At 44.6% G+C, this 14,016-nt stretch overlaps 1 protein-coding gene across 1 annotated transcript in view; it reads left to right on the forward strand.

Annotated features, from left to right (window-relative positions):
- Positions 1-14,016, forward strand: part of LOC138303488 (uncharacterized) — an 80,905-nt gene that overhangs the window by 42,756 nt on the left and 24,133 nt on the right. The window contains exon 6 of the mRNA XM_069242663.1: positions 13,331-13,429. Coding sequence (XP_069098764.1) covers positions 13,331-13,429 — 99 coding nt within the window. The remainder of the gene's footprint in view (positions 1-13,330; positions 13,430-14,016) is intronic.

A 14,016-nucleotide genomic window follows, 5' to 3' on the forward strand; every position in this document is an offset into this window, starting at 1 on the left:
AAGTGAGCCTCAGTAGTTATAGGTTTATAGGAAGTGAGCCTCAGTAGTTATAGGTTTACAGGAAGTGAGCCTCAGTAGTTATGGGTTTACAGGAAGTGAACCTCAGTAGTTATGGGTTTACAGGAAGTGAGCCTCAGTAGTTATAGGTTTACAGGAAGTGAGCCTCAGTAGTTATGGGTTTACAGGAAGTGAGCCTCAGTTGTGATAGGTTTACAGGAAGTGAGCCTCAGTAGTTATAGGTTTACAGGAAGTGAGCCTCAGTGGTTATGGGTTTACAGGAAGTGAGCCTCAGTTGTGATAGGTTTACAGGAAGTGAGCCTCAGTAATTATGTGTTTACAGTACGTGAACCTCAGTAGTTATAGGTTTACAGGAAGTGATCCTCAGTAGGTATAGGTTTACAGGAAGTGAGCCTCAGTAGTTATGGGTTTACAGGAAGTGAACCTCAGTAGTTATGGGTTTACAGGAAGTGAGCCTCAGTAGTTATAGGTTTACAGGAAGTGTTGCCTCAGTAGTTATGGGTTTACAGGAAGTGAGCCTCAGTTGTGATAGGTTTACAGGAAGTGAGCCTCAGTAGTTATAGGTTTACAGGAAGTGAGCCTCAGTGGTTATGGGTTTACAGGAAGTGAGCCTCAGTTGTGATAGGTTTACAGGAAGTGAGCCTCAGTAATTATGTGTTTACAGTACGTGAACCTCAGTAGTTATAGGTTTACAGGAAGTGAGCCTCAGTAGTTATAGGTGTACAGGAAGTGAGCCTCAGTACTTATCGGTTTACAGGAAGTGAGCCTCAGTAGTTATAGGTTTACAGGAAGTGAGCCTCTGTCGTTATGGGTTTACAGGAAGTGAGCCTCAGTAGTTATAGGTTTACAGGAAGTGAGCCTCAGTCGTTATGGGTTTACAGGAAGTGAGCCTCAGTTGTGATAGGTTTACAGGAAGTGAGCCTCAGTAGTTATAGGTTTACAGGAAGTGAGCCTCAGTCGTTATGGGTTTACAGGAAGTGAGCCTCAGTAGTTATAGGTTTACAGGAAGTGAGCCTCAGTAGTTTTGGGTTTACAGGAAGTGAGCCTCAGTAGTTATAGGTTTACAGGAAGTGAGCCTCTGTCGTTATGGGTTTACAGGAAGTGAGCCTCAGTAGTTACAGGTTTACAGGAAGTGAGCCTCAGTAGTTATAGGTTTACAGGAAGTGAGCCTCTGTCGTTATGGGTTTACAGGAAGTGAGCCTCAGTTGTGATAGGTTTACAGGAAGTGAGCCTCAGTAGTTATAGGTTTACAGGAAGTGAGCCTCAGTCGTTATGGGTTTACAGGAAGTGAGCCTCAGTAGTTATAGGTTTACAGGAAGTGAGCCTCAGTAGTTATGTGTTTACAGGAAGTGAGCCTCAGTAGTTATGGGTTTACAGGAAGTGTGCCTCAGTAGTTATAGGTTTACAGGAAGTGAGCCTCAGTCGTTATAGGTTTACAGGAAGTGAGCCTCAGTCGTTATGGGTTTACAGGAAGTGAGCCTCAGTAGTTATAGGTTTACAGGAAGTGAGCCTCAGTAGTTATAGGTTTACAGGAAGTGATCCTCAGTAGGTATAGGTTTACAGGAAGTGAGCCTCAGTCGTTATGGGTTTACAGGAAGTGAGCCTCAGTAGTTTTGGGTTTACAGGAAGTGAGCCTCAGTAGTTATAGGTTTACAGCAAGTGATCCTCAGTAGTTTTGGGTTTACAGGAAGTCATCCTCAGTAGTTATAGGTTTACAGGAAGTGAGCCTCAGTAGTTATGTGTTTACAGGAAGTGAGCCTCAGTAGTTATGGGTTTACAGGAAGTGAGCCTCAGTAGTTATAGGTTTACAGGAAGTGAGCCTCAGTCGTTATAGGTTTACAGGAAGTGAGCCTCAGTCGTTATGGGTTTACAGGAAGTGAGCCTCAGTAGTTATAGGTTTACAGGAAGTGAGCCTCAGTCGTTATGGGTTTACAGGAAGTGAGCCTCAGTAGTTATAGGTTTACAGGAAGTGATCCTCAGTAGTTATAGGTTTACAGGAAGTGATCCTCAGTAGTTTTGGGTTTACAGGAAGTGATCCTCAGTAGTTATAGGTTTACAGGAAGTGAGCCTCAGTAGTTATGTGTTTACAGGAAGTGAGCCTCAGTAGTTATGGGTTTACAGGAAGTGTGCCTCAGTAGTTATAGGTTTACAGGAAGTGAGCCTCAGTCGTTATAGGTTTACAGGAAGTGAGCCTCAGTCGTTATGGGTTTACAGGAAGTGAGCCTCAGTAGTTATAGGTTTACAGGAAGTGAGCCTCAGTAGTTATAGGTTTACAGGAAGTGATCCTCAGTAGGTATAGGTTTACAGGAAGTGAGCCTCAGTAGTTTTGGGTTTACAGGAAGTGAGCCTCAGTAGTTATAGGTTTACAGCAAGTGATCCTCAGTAGTTTTGGGTTTACAGGAAGTGATCCTCAGTAGTTATAGGTTTACAGGAAGTGAGCCTCAGTAGTTATGTGTTTACAGGAAGTGAGCCTCAGTCGTTATGGGTTTACAGGAAGTGAGCCTCAGTAGTTATAGGTTTACAGGAAGGGAGCCTTAGTCGTTATAGGTTTACAGGAAGTGAGCCTCAGTCGTTATGGGTTTACAGGAAGTGAGCCTCAGTAGTTATAGGTTTACAGGAAGTGAGCCTCAGTAGGTATAGGTTTACAGGAAGTGAGCCTCAGTCGTTATGGGTTTACAGGAAGTGAGCCTCAGTAGTTTTGGGTTTACAGGAAGTGAACCTCAGTAGTTATAGGTTTACAGCAAGTGATCCTCAGTAGTTTTGGGTTTACAGGAAGTGATCCTCAGTAGTTATAGGTTTACAGGAAGTGAGCCTCAGTAGTTATGTGTTTACAGGAAGTGAGCCTCAGTAGTTATAGGTTTACAGGAAGTGAGCCTCAGTCGTTATAGGTTTACAGGAAGTGAGCCTCAGTCGTTATGGGTTTACAGGAAGTGAGCCTCAGTCGTTATGGGTTTACAGGAAGTGAGCCTCAGTAGTTATAGGTTTACAGGAAGTGAGCCTCAGTAGTTATAGGTTTACAGGAAGTGATCCTCAGTAGGTATAGGTTTACAGGAAGTGAGCCTCAGTAGTTTTGGGTTTACAGGAAGTGAGCCTCAGTAGTTTTGGGTTTACAGGAAGTGAGCCTCAGTAGTTATAGGTTTACAGCAAGTGATCCTCAGTAGTTTTGGGTTTACAGGAAGTGATCCTCAGTAGTTATAGGTTTACAGGAAGTGAGCCTCAGTAGTTATGTGTTTACAGGAAGTGAGCCTCAGTAGTTATGGGTTTACAGGAAGTGAGCCTCAGTAGTTATAGGTTTACAGGAAGTGAGCCTTAGTCGTTATAGGTTTACAGGAAGTGAGCCTCAGTCGTTATGGGTTTACAGGAAGTGAGCCTCAGTAGTTATAGGTTTACAGGAAGTGAGCCTCAGTAGTTATAGGTTTACAGGAAGTGAGCCTCAGTAGTTTTGGGTTTACAGGAAGTGAGCCTCAGTAGTTATAGGTTTACAGGAAGTGAGCCTCTGTCGTTATGGGTTTACAGGAAGTGAGCCTCAGTAGTTATAGGTTTACAGGAAGTGAGCCTCAGTCGTTATGGGTTTACAGGAAGTGAGCCTCAGTAGTTATAGGTTTACAGGAAGTGAGCCTCAGTAGTTATGGGTTTACAGGAAGTGAGCCTCAGTTGTGATAGGTTTACAGGAAGTGAGCCTCAGTAGTTATAGGTTTACAGGAAGTGAGCCTCAGTGGTTATGGGTTTACAGGAAGTGAGCCTCAGTTGTGATAGGTTTACAGGAAGTGAGCCTCAGTAATTATGTGTTTACAGTACGTGAACCTCAGTAGTTATAGGTTTACAGGAAGTGATCCTCAGTAGGTATAGGTTTACAGGAAGTGAGCCTCAGTAGTTATGGGTTTACAGGAAGTGAACCTCAGTAGTTATGGGTTTACAGGAAGTGAGCCTCAGTAGTTATAGGTTTACAGGAAGTGTTGCCTCAGTAGTTATGGGTTTACAGGAAGTGAGCCTCAGTTGTGATAGGTTTACAGGAAGTGAGCCTCAGTAGTTATAGGTTTACAGGAAGTGAGCCTCAGTGGTTATGGGTTTACAGGAAGTGAGCCTCAGTTGTGATAGGTTTACAGGAAGTGAGCCTCAGTAATTATGTGTTTACAGTACGTGAACCTCAGTAGTTATAGGTTTACAGGAAGTGAGCCTCAGTAGTTATAGGTGTACAGGAAGTGAGCCTCAGTACTTATCGGTTTACAGGAAGTGAGCCTCAGTAGTTATAGGTTTACAGGAAGTGAGCCTCTGTCGTTATGGGTTTACAGGAAGTGAGCCTCAGTAGTTATAGGTTTACAGGAAGTGAGCCTCAGTCGTTATGGGTTTACAGGAAGTGAGCCTCAGTTGTGATAGGTTTACAGGAAGTGAGCCTCAGTAGTTATAGGTTTACAGGAAGTGAGCCTCAGTCGTTATGGGTTTACAGGAAGTGAGCCTCAGTAGTTATAGGTTTACAGGAAGTGAGCCTCAGTAGTTTTGGGTTTACAGGAAGTGAGCCTCAGTAGTTATAGGTTTACAGGAAGTGAGCCTCTGTCGTTATGGGTTTACAGGAAGTGAGCCTCAGTAGTTACAGGTTTACAGGAAGTGAGCCTCAGTAGTTATAGGTTTACAGGAAGTGAGCCTCTGTCGTTATGGGTTTACAGGAAGTGAGCCTCAGTTGTGATAGGTTTACAGGAAGTGAGCCTCAGTAGTTATAGGTTTACAGGAAGTGAGCCTCAGTCGTTATGGGTTTACAGGAAGTGAGCCTCAGTAGTTATAGGTTTACAGGAAGTGAGCCTCAGTAGTTTTGGGTTTACAGGAAGTGAGCCTCAGTAGTTATAGGTTTACAGGAAGTGAGCCTCAGTCGTTATGGGTTTACAGGAAGTGAGCCTCAGTAGTTATAGGTTTACAGGAAGTGAGCCTCAGTCGTTATGGGTTTACAGTAAGTGAGCCTCAGTAGTTATAGGTTTACAGGAAGTGAGCCTCAGTAGTTATAGGTTTATAGGAAGTGAGCCTCAGTAGTTATAGGTTTACAGGAAGTGAGCCTCAGTAGTTATGGGTTTACAGGAAGTGAACCTCAGTAGTTATGGGTTTACAGGAAGTGAGCCTCAGTAGTTATAGGTTTACAGGAAGTGAGCCTCAGTAGTTATGGGTTTACAGGAAGTGAGCCTCAGTTGTGATAGGTTTACAGGAAGTGAGCCTCAGTAGTTATAGGTTTACAGGAAGTGAGCCTCAGTGGTTATGGGTTTACAGGAAGTGAGCCTCAGTTGTGATAGGTTTACAGGAAGTGAGCCTCAGTAATTATGTGTTTACAGTACGTGAACCTCAGTAGTTATAGGTTTACAGGAAGTGATCCTCAGTAGGTATAGGTTTACAGGAAGTGAGCCTCAGTAGTTATGGGTTTACAGGAAGTGAACCTCAGTAGTTATGGGTTTACAGGAAGTGAGCCTCAGTAGTTATAGGTTTACAGGAAGTGTTGCCTCAGTAGTTATGGGTTTACAGGAAGTGAGCCTCAGTTGTGATAGGTTTACAGGAAGTGAGCCTCAGTAGTTATAGGTTTACAGGAAGTGAGCCTCAGTGGTTATGGGTTTACAGGAAGTGAGCCTCAGTTGTGATAGGTTTACAGGAAGTGAGCCTCAGTAATTATGTGTTTACAGTACGTGAACCTCAGTAGTTATAGGTTTACAGGAAGTGAGCCTCAGTAGTTATAGGTGTACAGGAAGTGAGCCTCAGTACTTATCGGTTTACAGGAAGTGAGCCTCAGTAGTTATAGGTTTACAGGAAGTGAGCCTCAGTAGTTATAGGTTTACAGGAAGTGATCCTCAGTAGTTATGGGTTTACAGGAAGTGAGCCTCAGTAGTTATAGGCTTACAGTAAGTGAGCCTCAGTAGTCATAGGTTTACAGGAAGTGAGCCTCAGTAGTTATGGGTTTACAGGAAGTGAGCCTCAGTAGTTTTGGGTTTACAGGAAGTGAGCCTCAGTAGTTATAGGTTTACAGGAAGTGAGCCTCAGTAGTTATGGGTTTACAGGAAGTGAGCCTCAGTAGTTATAGGTTTACAGGAAGTGAGCCTCAGTCGTTATGGGTTTACAGGAAGTGAGCCTCAGTCGTTATGGGTTTACAGGAAGTGAGCCTCAGTAGTTATAGGTTTACAGGAAGTGAGCCTCAGTAGTTATAGGTTTACAGGAAGTGAGCCTCAGTAGTTATAGGTTTACAGGAAGTGAGCATCAGTAGTTATAGGTATACATGAAGTGAGCCTCAGTAGTTATAGGTTTACAGGAAGTGAGCCTCAGTAGTTATAGGTTTACAGGAAGTGAGCCTCAGTAGTTATAGCTTTACAGGAAGTGAGCCTCAGTAGTTATAGCTTTACAGGAAGTGAGCCTCAGTAGTTATAGGTTTATAGGAAGTGAGCCTCAGTAGTTATAGGTTTATAGGAAGTGAGCCTCAGTAGTTATAGGTTTACAAGAAGTGAGCATCAGTAGTTATAGGTATACATGAAGTGAGCCTCAGTAGTTATGGGTTTACAGGAAGTGAGCCTCAGTAGTTATGGGTTTACAGGAAGTGAGCCTCAGTAGTTATAGGTTTACAGGAAGTGATCCTCAGTAGTTATGGGTTTACAGGAAGTGAGCCTCAGTAGTTATAGGCTTACAGTAAGTGAGCCTCAGTAGTCATAGGTTTACAGGAAGTGAGCCTCAGTAGTTATGGGTTTACAGGAAGTGAGCCTCAGTAGTTTTGGGTTTACAGGAAGTGAGCCTCAGTAGTTATAGGTTTACAGGAAGTGAGCCTCAGTAGTTATAGGTTTACAGGAAGTGAGCCTCAGTCGTTATGGGTTTACAGGAAGTGAGCCTCAGTCGTTATGGGTTTACAGGAAGTGAGCCTCAGTAGTTATAGGTTTACAGGAAGTGAGCCTCAGTAGTTATAGGTGTACAGGAAGTGAGCCTCAGTAGTTAAAGGTTTACAGGAAGTGAGCCTCTGTCGTTATGGGTTTACAGGAAGTGAGCCTCAGTAGTTATAGGTTTACAGGAAGTGAGCCTCAGTCGTTATGGGTTTACAGGAAGTGAGCCTCAGTCGTTATGGGTTTACAGGAAGTGAGCCTCAGTTGTGATAGGTTTACAGGAAGTGAGCCTCAGTAGTTATAGGTTTACAGGAAGTGAGCCTCAGTAGTTATAGGTTTACAGGAAGTGAGCCTCAGTCGTTATGGGTTTACAGGAAGTGAGCCTCAGTAGTTATAGGTTTACAGGAAGTGAGCCTCAGTCGTTATGGGTTTACAGGAAGTGAGCCTCAGTAGTTATGGGTTTACAGGAAGTGAGCCTCAGTAGTTTTGGGTTTACAGGAAGTGAGCCTCAGTAGTTATAGGTTTACAGGAAGTGAGCCTCAGTAGTTTTGGGTTTACAGGAAGTGAGCCTCAGTTGTGATAGGTTTACAGGAAGTGAGCCTCTGTCGTTATGGGTTTACAGGAAGTGAGCCTCAGTAGTTATAGGTTTACAGGAAGTGAGCCTCAGTCGTTATGGGTTTACAGGAAGTGAGCCTCAGTTGTGATAGGTTTACAGGAAGTGAGCCTCAGTAGTTATAGGTTTACAGGAAGTGAGCCTCAGTAGTTATGGGTTTACAGGAAGTGAGCCTCAGTAGTTATAGGTTTACAGGAAGTGAGCCTCAGTAGTTTTGGGTTTACAGGAAGTGAGCCTCAGTAGTTATAGGTTTACAGGAAGTGAGCCTCTGTCGTTATGGGTTTACAGGAAGTGAGCCTCAGTAGTTATAGGTTTACAGGAAGTGAGCCTCAGTCGTTATGGGTTTACAGGAAGTGAGCCTCAGTTGTGATAGGTTTACAGGAAGTGAGCCTCAGTAGTTATAGGTTTACAGGAAGTGAGCCTCAGTCGTTATGGGTTTACAGGAAGTGAGCCTCAGTAGTTATAGGTTTACAGGAAGTGAGCCTCAGTAGTTTTGGGTTTACAGGAAGTGAGCCTCAGTAGTTATAGGTTTACAGGAAGTGAGCCTCTGTCGTTATGGGTTTACAGGAAGTGAGCCTCAGTAGTTACAGGTTTACAGGAAGTGAGCCTCAGTAGTTATAGGTTTACAGGAAGTGAGCCTCTGTCGTTATGGGTTTACAGGAAGTGAGCCTCAGTAGTTATAGGTTTACAGGAAGTGAGCCTCAGTCGTTATGGGTTTACAGGAAGTGAGCCTCAGTCGTTATGGGTTTACAGGAAGTGAGCCTCAGTTGTGATAGGTTTACAGGAAGTGAGCCTCAGTAGTTATAGGTTTACAGGAAGTGAGCCTCAGTAGTTATGGGTTTACAGGAAGTGAGCCTCAGTAGTTATAGGTTTACAGGAAGTGAGCCTCAGTAGTTTTGGGTTTACAGGAAGTGAGCCTCAGTAGTTATAGGTTTACAGGAAGTGAGCCTCTGTCGTTATGGGTTTACAGGAAGTGAGCCTCAGTAGTTATAGGTTTACAGGAAGTGAGCCTCAGTCGTTATGGGTTTACAGGAAGTGAGCCTCAGTTGTGATAGGTTTACAGGAAGTGAGCCTCAGTAGTTATAGGTTTACAGGAAGTGAGCCTCAGTCGTTATGGGTTTACAGGAAGTGAGCCTCAGTAGTTATAGGTTTACAGGAAGTGAGCCTCAGTAGTTTTGGGTTTACAGGAAGTGAGCCTCAGTAGTTATAGGTTTACAGGAAGTGAGCCTCTGTCGTTACGGGTTTACAGGAAGTGAGCCTCAGTAGTTACAGGTTTACAGGAAGTGAGCCTCAGTAGTTATAGGTTTACAGGAAGTGAGCCTCTGTCGTTATGGGTTTACAGGAAGTGAGCCTCAGTTGTGATAGGTTTACAGGAAGTGAGCCTCAGTAGTTATAGGTTTACAGGAAGTGAGCCTCAGTCGTTATGGGTTTACAGGAAGTGAGCCTCAGTAGTTATAGGTTTACAGGAAGTGAGCCTCAGTAGTTTTGGGTTTACAGGAAGTGAGCCTCAGTAGTTATAGGTTTACAGGAAGTGAGCCTCAGTCGTTATGGGTTTACAGGAAGTGAGCCTCAGTAGTTATAGGTTTACAGGAAGTGAGCCTCAGTCGTTATGGGTTTACAGTAAGTGAGCCTCAGTAGTTATAGGTTTACAGGAAGTGAGCCTCAGTAGTTATAGGTTTATAGGAAGTGAGCCTCAGTAGTTATAGGTTTACAGGAAGTGAGCCTCAGTAGTTATGGGTTTACAGGAAGTGAACCTCAGTAGTTATGGGTTTACAGGAAGTGGGCCTCAGTAGTTATAGGTTTACAGGAAGTGAGCCTCAGTAGTTATGGGTTTACAGGAAGTGAGCCTCAGTTGTGATAGGTTTACAGGAAGTGAGCCTCAGTAGTTATAGGTTTACAGGAAGTGAGCCTCAGTGGTTATGGGTTTACAGGAAGTGAGCCTCAGTTGTGATAGGTTTACAGGAAGTGAGCCTCAGTAATTATGTGTTTACAGTACGTGAACCTCAGTAGTTATAGGTTTACAGGAAGTGATCCTCAGTAGGTATAGGTTTACAGGAAGTGAGCCTCAGTAGTTATGGGTTTACAGGAAGTGAACCTCAGTAGTTATGGGTTTACAGGAAGTGAGCCTCAGTAGTTATAGGTTTACAGGAAGTGTTGCCTCAGTAGTTATGGGTTTACAGGAAGTGAGCCTCAGTTGTGATAGGTTTACAGGAAGTGAGCCTCAGTAGTTATAGGTTTACAGGAAGTGAGCCTCAGTGGTTATGGGTTTACAGGAAGTGAGCCTCAGTTGTGATAGGTTTACAGGAAGTGAGCCTCAGTAATTATGTGTTTACAGTACGTGAACCTCAGTAGTTATAGGTTTACAGGAAGTGAGCCTCAGTAGTTATAGGTGTACAGGAAGTGAGCCTCAGTACTTATCGGTTTACAGGAAGTGAGCCTCAGTAGTTATAGGTTTACAGGAAGTGAGCCTCAGTAGTTATAGGTTTACAGGAAGTGATCCTCAGTAGTTATGGGTTTACAGGAAGTGAGCCTCAGTAGTTATAGGCTTACAGTAAGTGAGCCTCAGTAGTCATAGGTTTACAGGAAGTGAGCCTCAGTAGTTATGGGTTTACAGGAAGTGAGCCTCAGTAGTTTTGGGTTTACAGGAAGTGAGCCTCAGTAGTTATAGGTTTACAGGAAGTGAGCCTCAGTAGTTATGGGTTTACAGGAAGTGAGCCTCAGTAGTTATAGGTTTACAGGAAGTGAGCCTCAGTCGTTATGGGTTTACAGGAAGTGAGCCTCAGTCGTTATGGGTTTACAGGAAGTGAGCCTCAGTAGTTATAGGTTTACAGGAAGTGAGCCTCAGTAGTTATAGGTGTACAGGAAGTGAGCCTCAGTAGTTATAGGTTTACAGGAAGTGAGCCTCAGTAGTTATAGGTATACATGAAGTGAGCCTCAGTAGTTATAGGTTTACAGGAAGTGAGCCTCAGTAGTTATAGGTTTACAGGAAGTGAGCCTCAGTAGTTATAGCTTTACAGGAAGTGAGCCTCAGTAGTTATAGCTTTACAGGAAGTGAGCCTCAGTAGTTATAGGTTTATAGGAAGTGAGCCTCAGTAGTTATAGGTTTATAGGAAGTGAGCCTCAGTAGTTATAGGTTTACAAGAAGTGAGCATCAGTAGTTATAGGTATACATGAAGTGAGCCTCAGTAGTTATGGGTTTACAGGAAGTGAGCCTCAGTAGTTATGGGTTTACAGGAAGTGAGCCTCAGTAGTTATAGGTTTACAGGAAGTGATCCTCAGTAGTTATGGGTTTACAGGAAGTGAGCCTCAGTAGTTATAGGCTTACAGTAAGTGAGCCTCAGTAGTCATAGGTTTACAGGAAGTGAGCCTCAGTAGTTATGGGTTTACAGGAAGTGAGCCTCAGTAGTTTTGGGTTTACAGGAAGTGAGCCTCAGTAGTTATAGGTTTACAGGAAGTGAGCCTCAGTAGTTATAGGTTTACAGGAAGTGAGCCTCAGTCGTTATGGGTTTACAGGAAGTGAGCCTCAGTCGTTATGGGTTTACAGGAAGTGAGCCTCAGTAGTTATAGGTTTACAGGAAGTGAGCCTCAGTAGTTATAGGTGTACAGGAAGTGAGCCTCAGTAGTTATAGGTTTACAGGAAGTGAGCATCAGTAGTTATAGGTTTACAGGAAGTGAGCCTCAGTAGTTATAGCTTTACAGGAAGTGAGCATCAGTAGTTATAGGTTTACAGGAAGTGAGCCTCAGTAGTTATAGCTTTACAGGAAGTGAGCCTCAGTAGTTATAGCTTTACAGGAAGTGAGCCTCAGTAGTTATAGCTTTACAGGAAGTGAGCCTCAGTAGTTATAGGTTTATAGGAAGTGAGCCTCAGTAGTTATAGGTTTATAGGAAGTGAGCCTCAGTAGTTATAGGTTTACAAGAAGTGAGCATCAGTAGTTATAGGTATACATGAAGTGAGCCTCAGTAGTTATGGGTTTACAGGAAGTGAGCCTCAGTAGTTATGGGTTTACAGTATGTGAGCCTCAGTAGTTATGGGTTTACAGGAAGTGAGCCTCAGTAGTTATAGGTTTACAGGAAGTGAGCCTCAGTAGTTATGGGTTTACAGGAAGTGAGCCTCAGTAGTTATAGGTTTACAGGAAGTGAGCCTCAGTCGTTATGGGTTTACAGGAAGTGAGCCTCAGTCGTTATGGGTTTACAGGAAGTGAGCCTCAGTAGTTATAGGTTTACAGGAAGTGAGCCTCAGTAGTTATAGGTGTACAGGAAGTGAGCCTCAGTAGTTATAGGTTTACAGGAAGTGAGCCTCAGTAGTTATAGGTTTACAGGAAGTGAGCATCAGTAGTTATAGGTATACATGAAGTGAGCCTCAGTAGTTATGGGTTTACAGGAAGTGAACCTCAGTAGTTATGGGTTTACAGGAAGTGAGCCTCAGTCGTTATGGGTTTACAGGAAGTGAGCCTCAGTAGTTATAGGTTTACAGTACGTGAACCTCAGTAGTTATGGGTTTACAGGAAGTGAGCCTCAGTAGTTATAGGTTTACAGGAAGTGAGCCTCAGTAGTTATAGGTTTACAGGAAGTGAGCCTCAGTCCTTATGGGTTTACAGGAAGTGAGCCTCAGTAGTTATGGGTTTACAGGAAGTGAGCCTCAGTAGTTATGGGTTTACAGGAAGTGAGCCTCAGTAGTTATAGATTTACAGGAAGTGAGCCTCAGTCCTTATGGGTTTACAGGAAGTGAGCCTCAGTAGTTATAATCAGGAACAGACAAAAGAGGAGTACCCGGCCTAACCCCCTCCCCCTTTGGCACAGACACTCAGTCCCACCACTCACCCCTACATATAAAGTACTGTAATGTAAAGAGGAGTTTGTAGAGCGCATGTCTATCGTCCGTGAGGGTTTCTAGGCTCTGAGTAGGGGGCACTGAAGACCAGGCCCCAGGTCTTCAGTTTCCTACGGGATGTTGTGAGCCTGGTGCTGCTCTGACGTCCTGGGGGAGAATGAGCACCTCCGCCCGCTTCCGTGGGTGTGGGGAATGAGTGTGAGTGACATCAAAGCAGATCGGAGGTTGCAGGTTGGGTGGTGAAAGTCCAGACAGCGCTTGAGGTAGGCTGGTCCATTCTGATGTAGCGCTTCGTCGGCGAGGATGAGTATCTGGAAGTGGCAGCGCTTGTGTGTGCAGAGAGACTGTGTAGCAATGCTGGGGGCATGGACAGCGGTGCAGCCCTGCGTGCAGGAACCCCCCAGCGGACACAGCGTCTGCACCAGGCCACATTGTGTCCACAGCTCAGTGGAAAGGGGGTTGCACTGACTGACATCCTTCCTTGGTTGGAATATGTCTGTGGCTCATGAACAGGCGCCGAATATCAAATGTGCAGATTTCTCGTCTCGTGTGATATCGTTTTTTGGAAGGGATACGGATGCACTTATTTGGGCATTTCCCTGTTCGAGGACGGTTTGACAGGGACAGGGATATTTATTTAGTTTGTGTTAGGAGGGTCACAGCTGCGCTCGTGTTATTACTTGGATCTCTGAGTTATATATTTTTCTTTAATCAGTGTAGACCAGTGTGTGGCGTTGTCAGCAGAGAGTCTGTTTACTTTGTGCATTTGTGAAAGCCCTTGATAGCTCCCTGCTGGTGCGAGAGCCTCATAGTGCCAAACAAACCCGAATAAATCACAGTCATAATACTCTTTGATAGACATTTGCACCTCTCCGGACCTGCAGCCCTTCATAACCCCGGATAAACAGAGGCATGTGGCAGGGACGACCTCCGATGGATGCTACAAGGAGCTCCGTCGCAGAGAGCGCGCCCTCTTCACTGATTCCTCGTCTGTCAGGCACAGAGTTACATCTAAAGGTTTCCTTCTTATTACAGAACACGAGATCGTTTCATTCCCCATAAAAGACGAGGAAGACGCCTACTGTGCCTACCGCCCGGACAGTGGAAGTGAAGACCGCGTCACCTGCTCCTCAGGTAAGAGAGCACCAGCGCCTTAATCTAGTCCTAAGTATCCATAGTCAGTGGCAGAGCTCACAGTCCGGTGCAATATCTGAGTATATACGATGCCCTGTAGACGTCAAGGGGTCTCCACTAGCTTCTTGTGTTCCCTCTTAACCATAGTCAGTGGCAGAGCTCCCAGTCCGATGCAATATCTGAGATTATACGATGCCCTGTAGACGTCAAGGGGTCTCCACCACCTCCTTCTGTTCCCTCATATCCATAGTCAGTGGCAGAGCTCCCAGTCCGATGCAATATCTGAGATTATACGATGCCCTGTAGACGTCAAGGGGTCTCCACCACCTCCTTGTGTTCCCTCTTAACCATAGTCAGTGGCAGAGCTCCCAGTCCGATGCAATATCTGAGATTATACGATGCCCTGTAGGCGTCAAGGGGTCTCCACCACCTCCTTCTGTTCCCTCTTATCCATAGTCAGTGGCAGAGCTCCCAGTCTGATGTAATATCTGAGTTTATACGATGCCCTGTAGACGTCAAGGGGTCTCAACCAGCTTCTTCTGTTCCCTCTTATCCATAGTCAGTGGCAGAGCTCACAGTCTGATACA

The sequence above is a fragment of the Pleurodeles waltl genome, chromosome 7, assembly GCF_031143425.1.
Source record: "Pleurodeles waltl isolate 20211129_DDA chromosome 7, aPleWal1.hap1.20221129, whole genome shotgun sequence".
Classification (NCBI taxonomy): Eukaryota; Metazoa; Chordata; class Amphibia; order Caudata; family Salamandridae; genus Pleurodeles; species Pleurodeles waltl.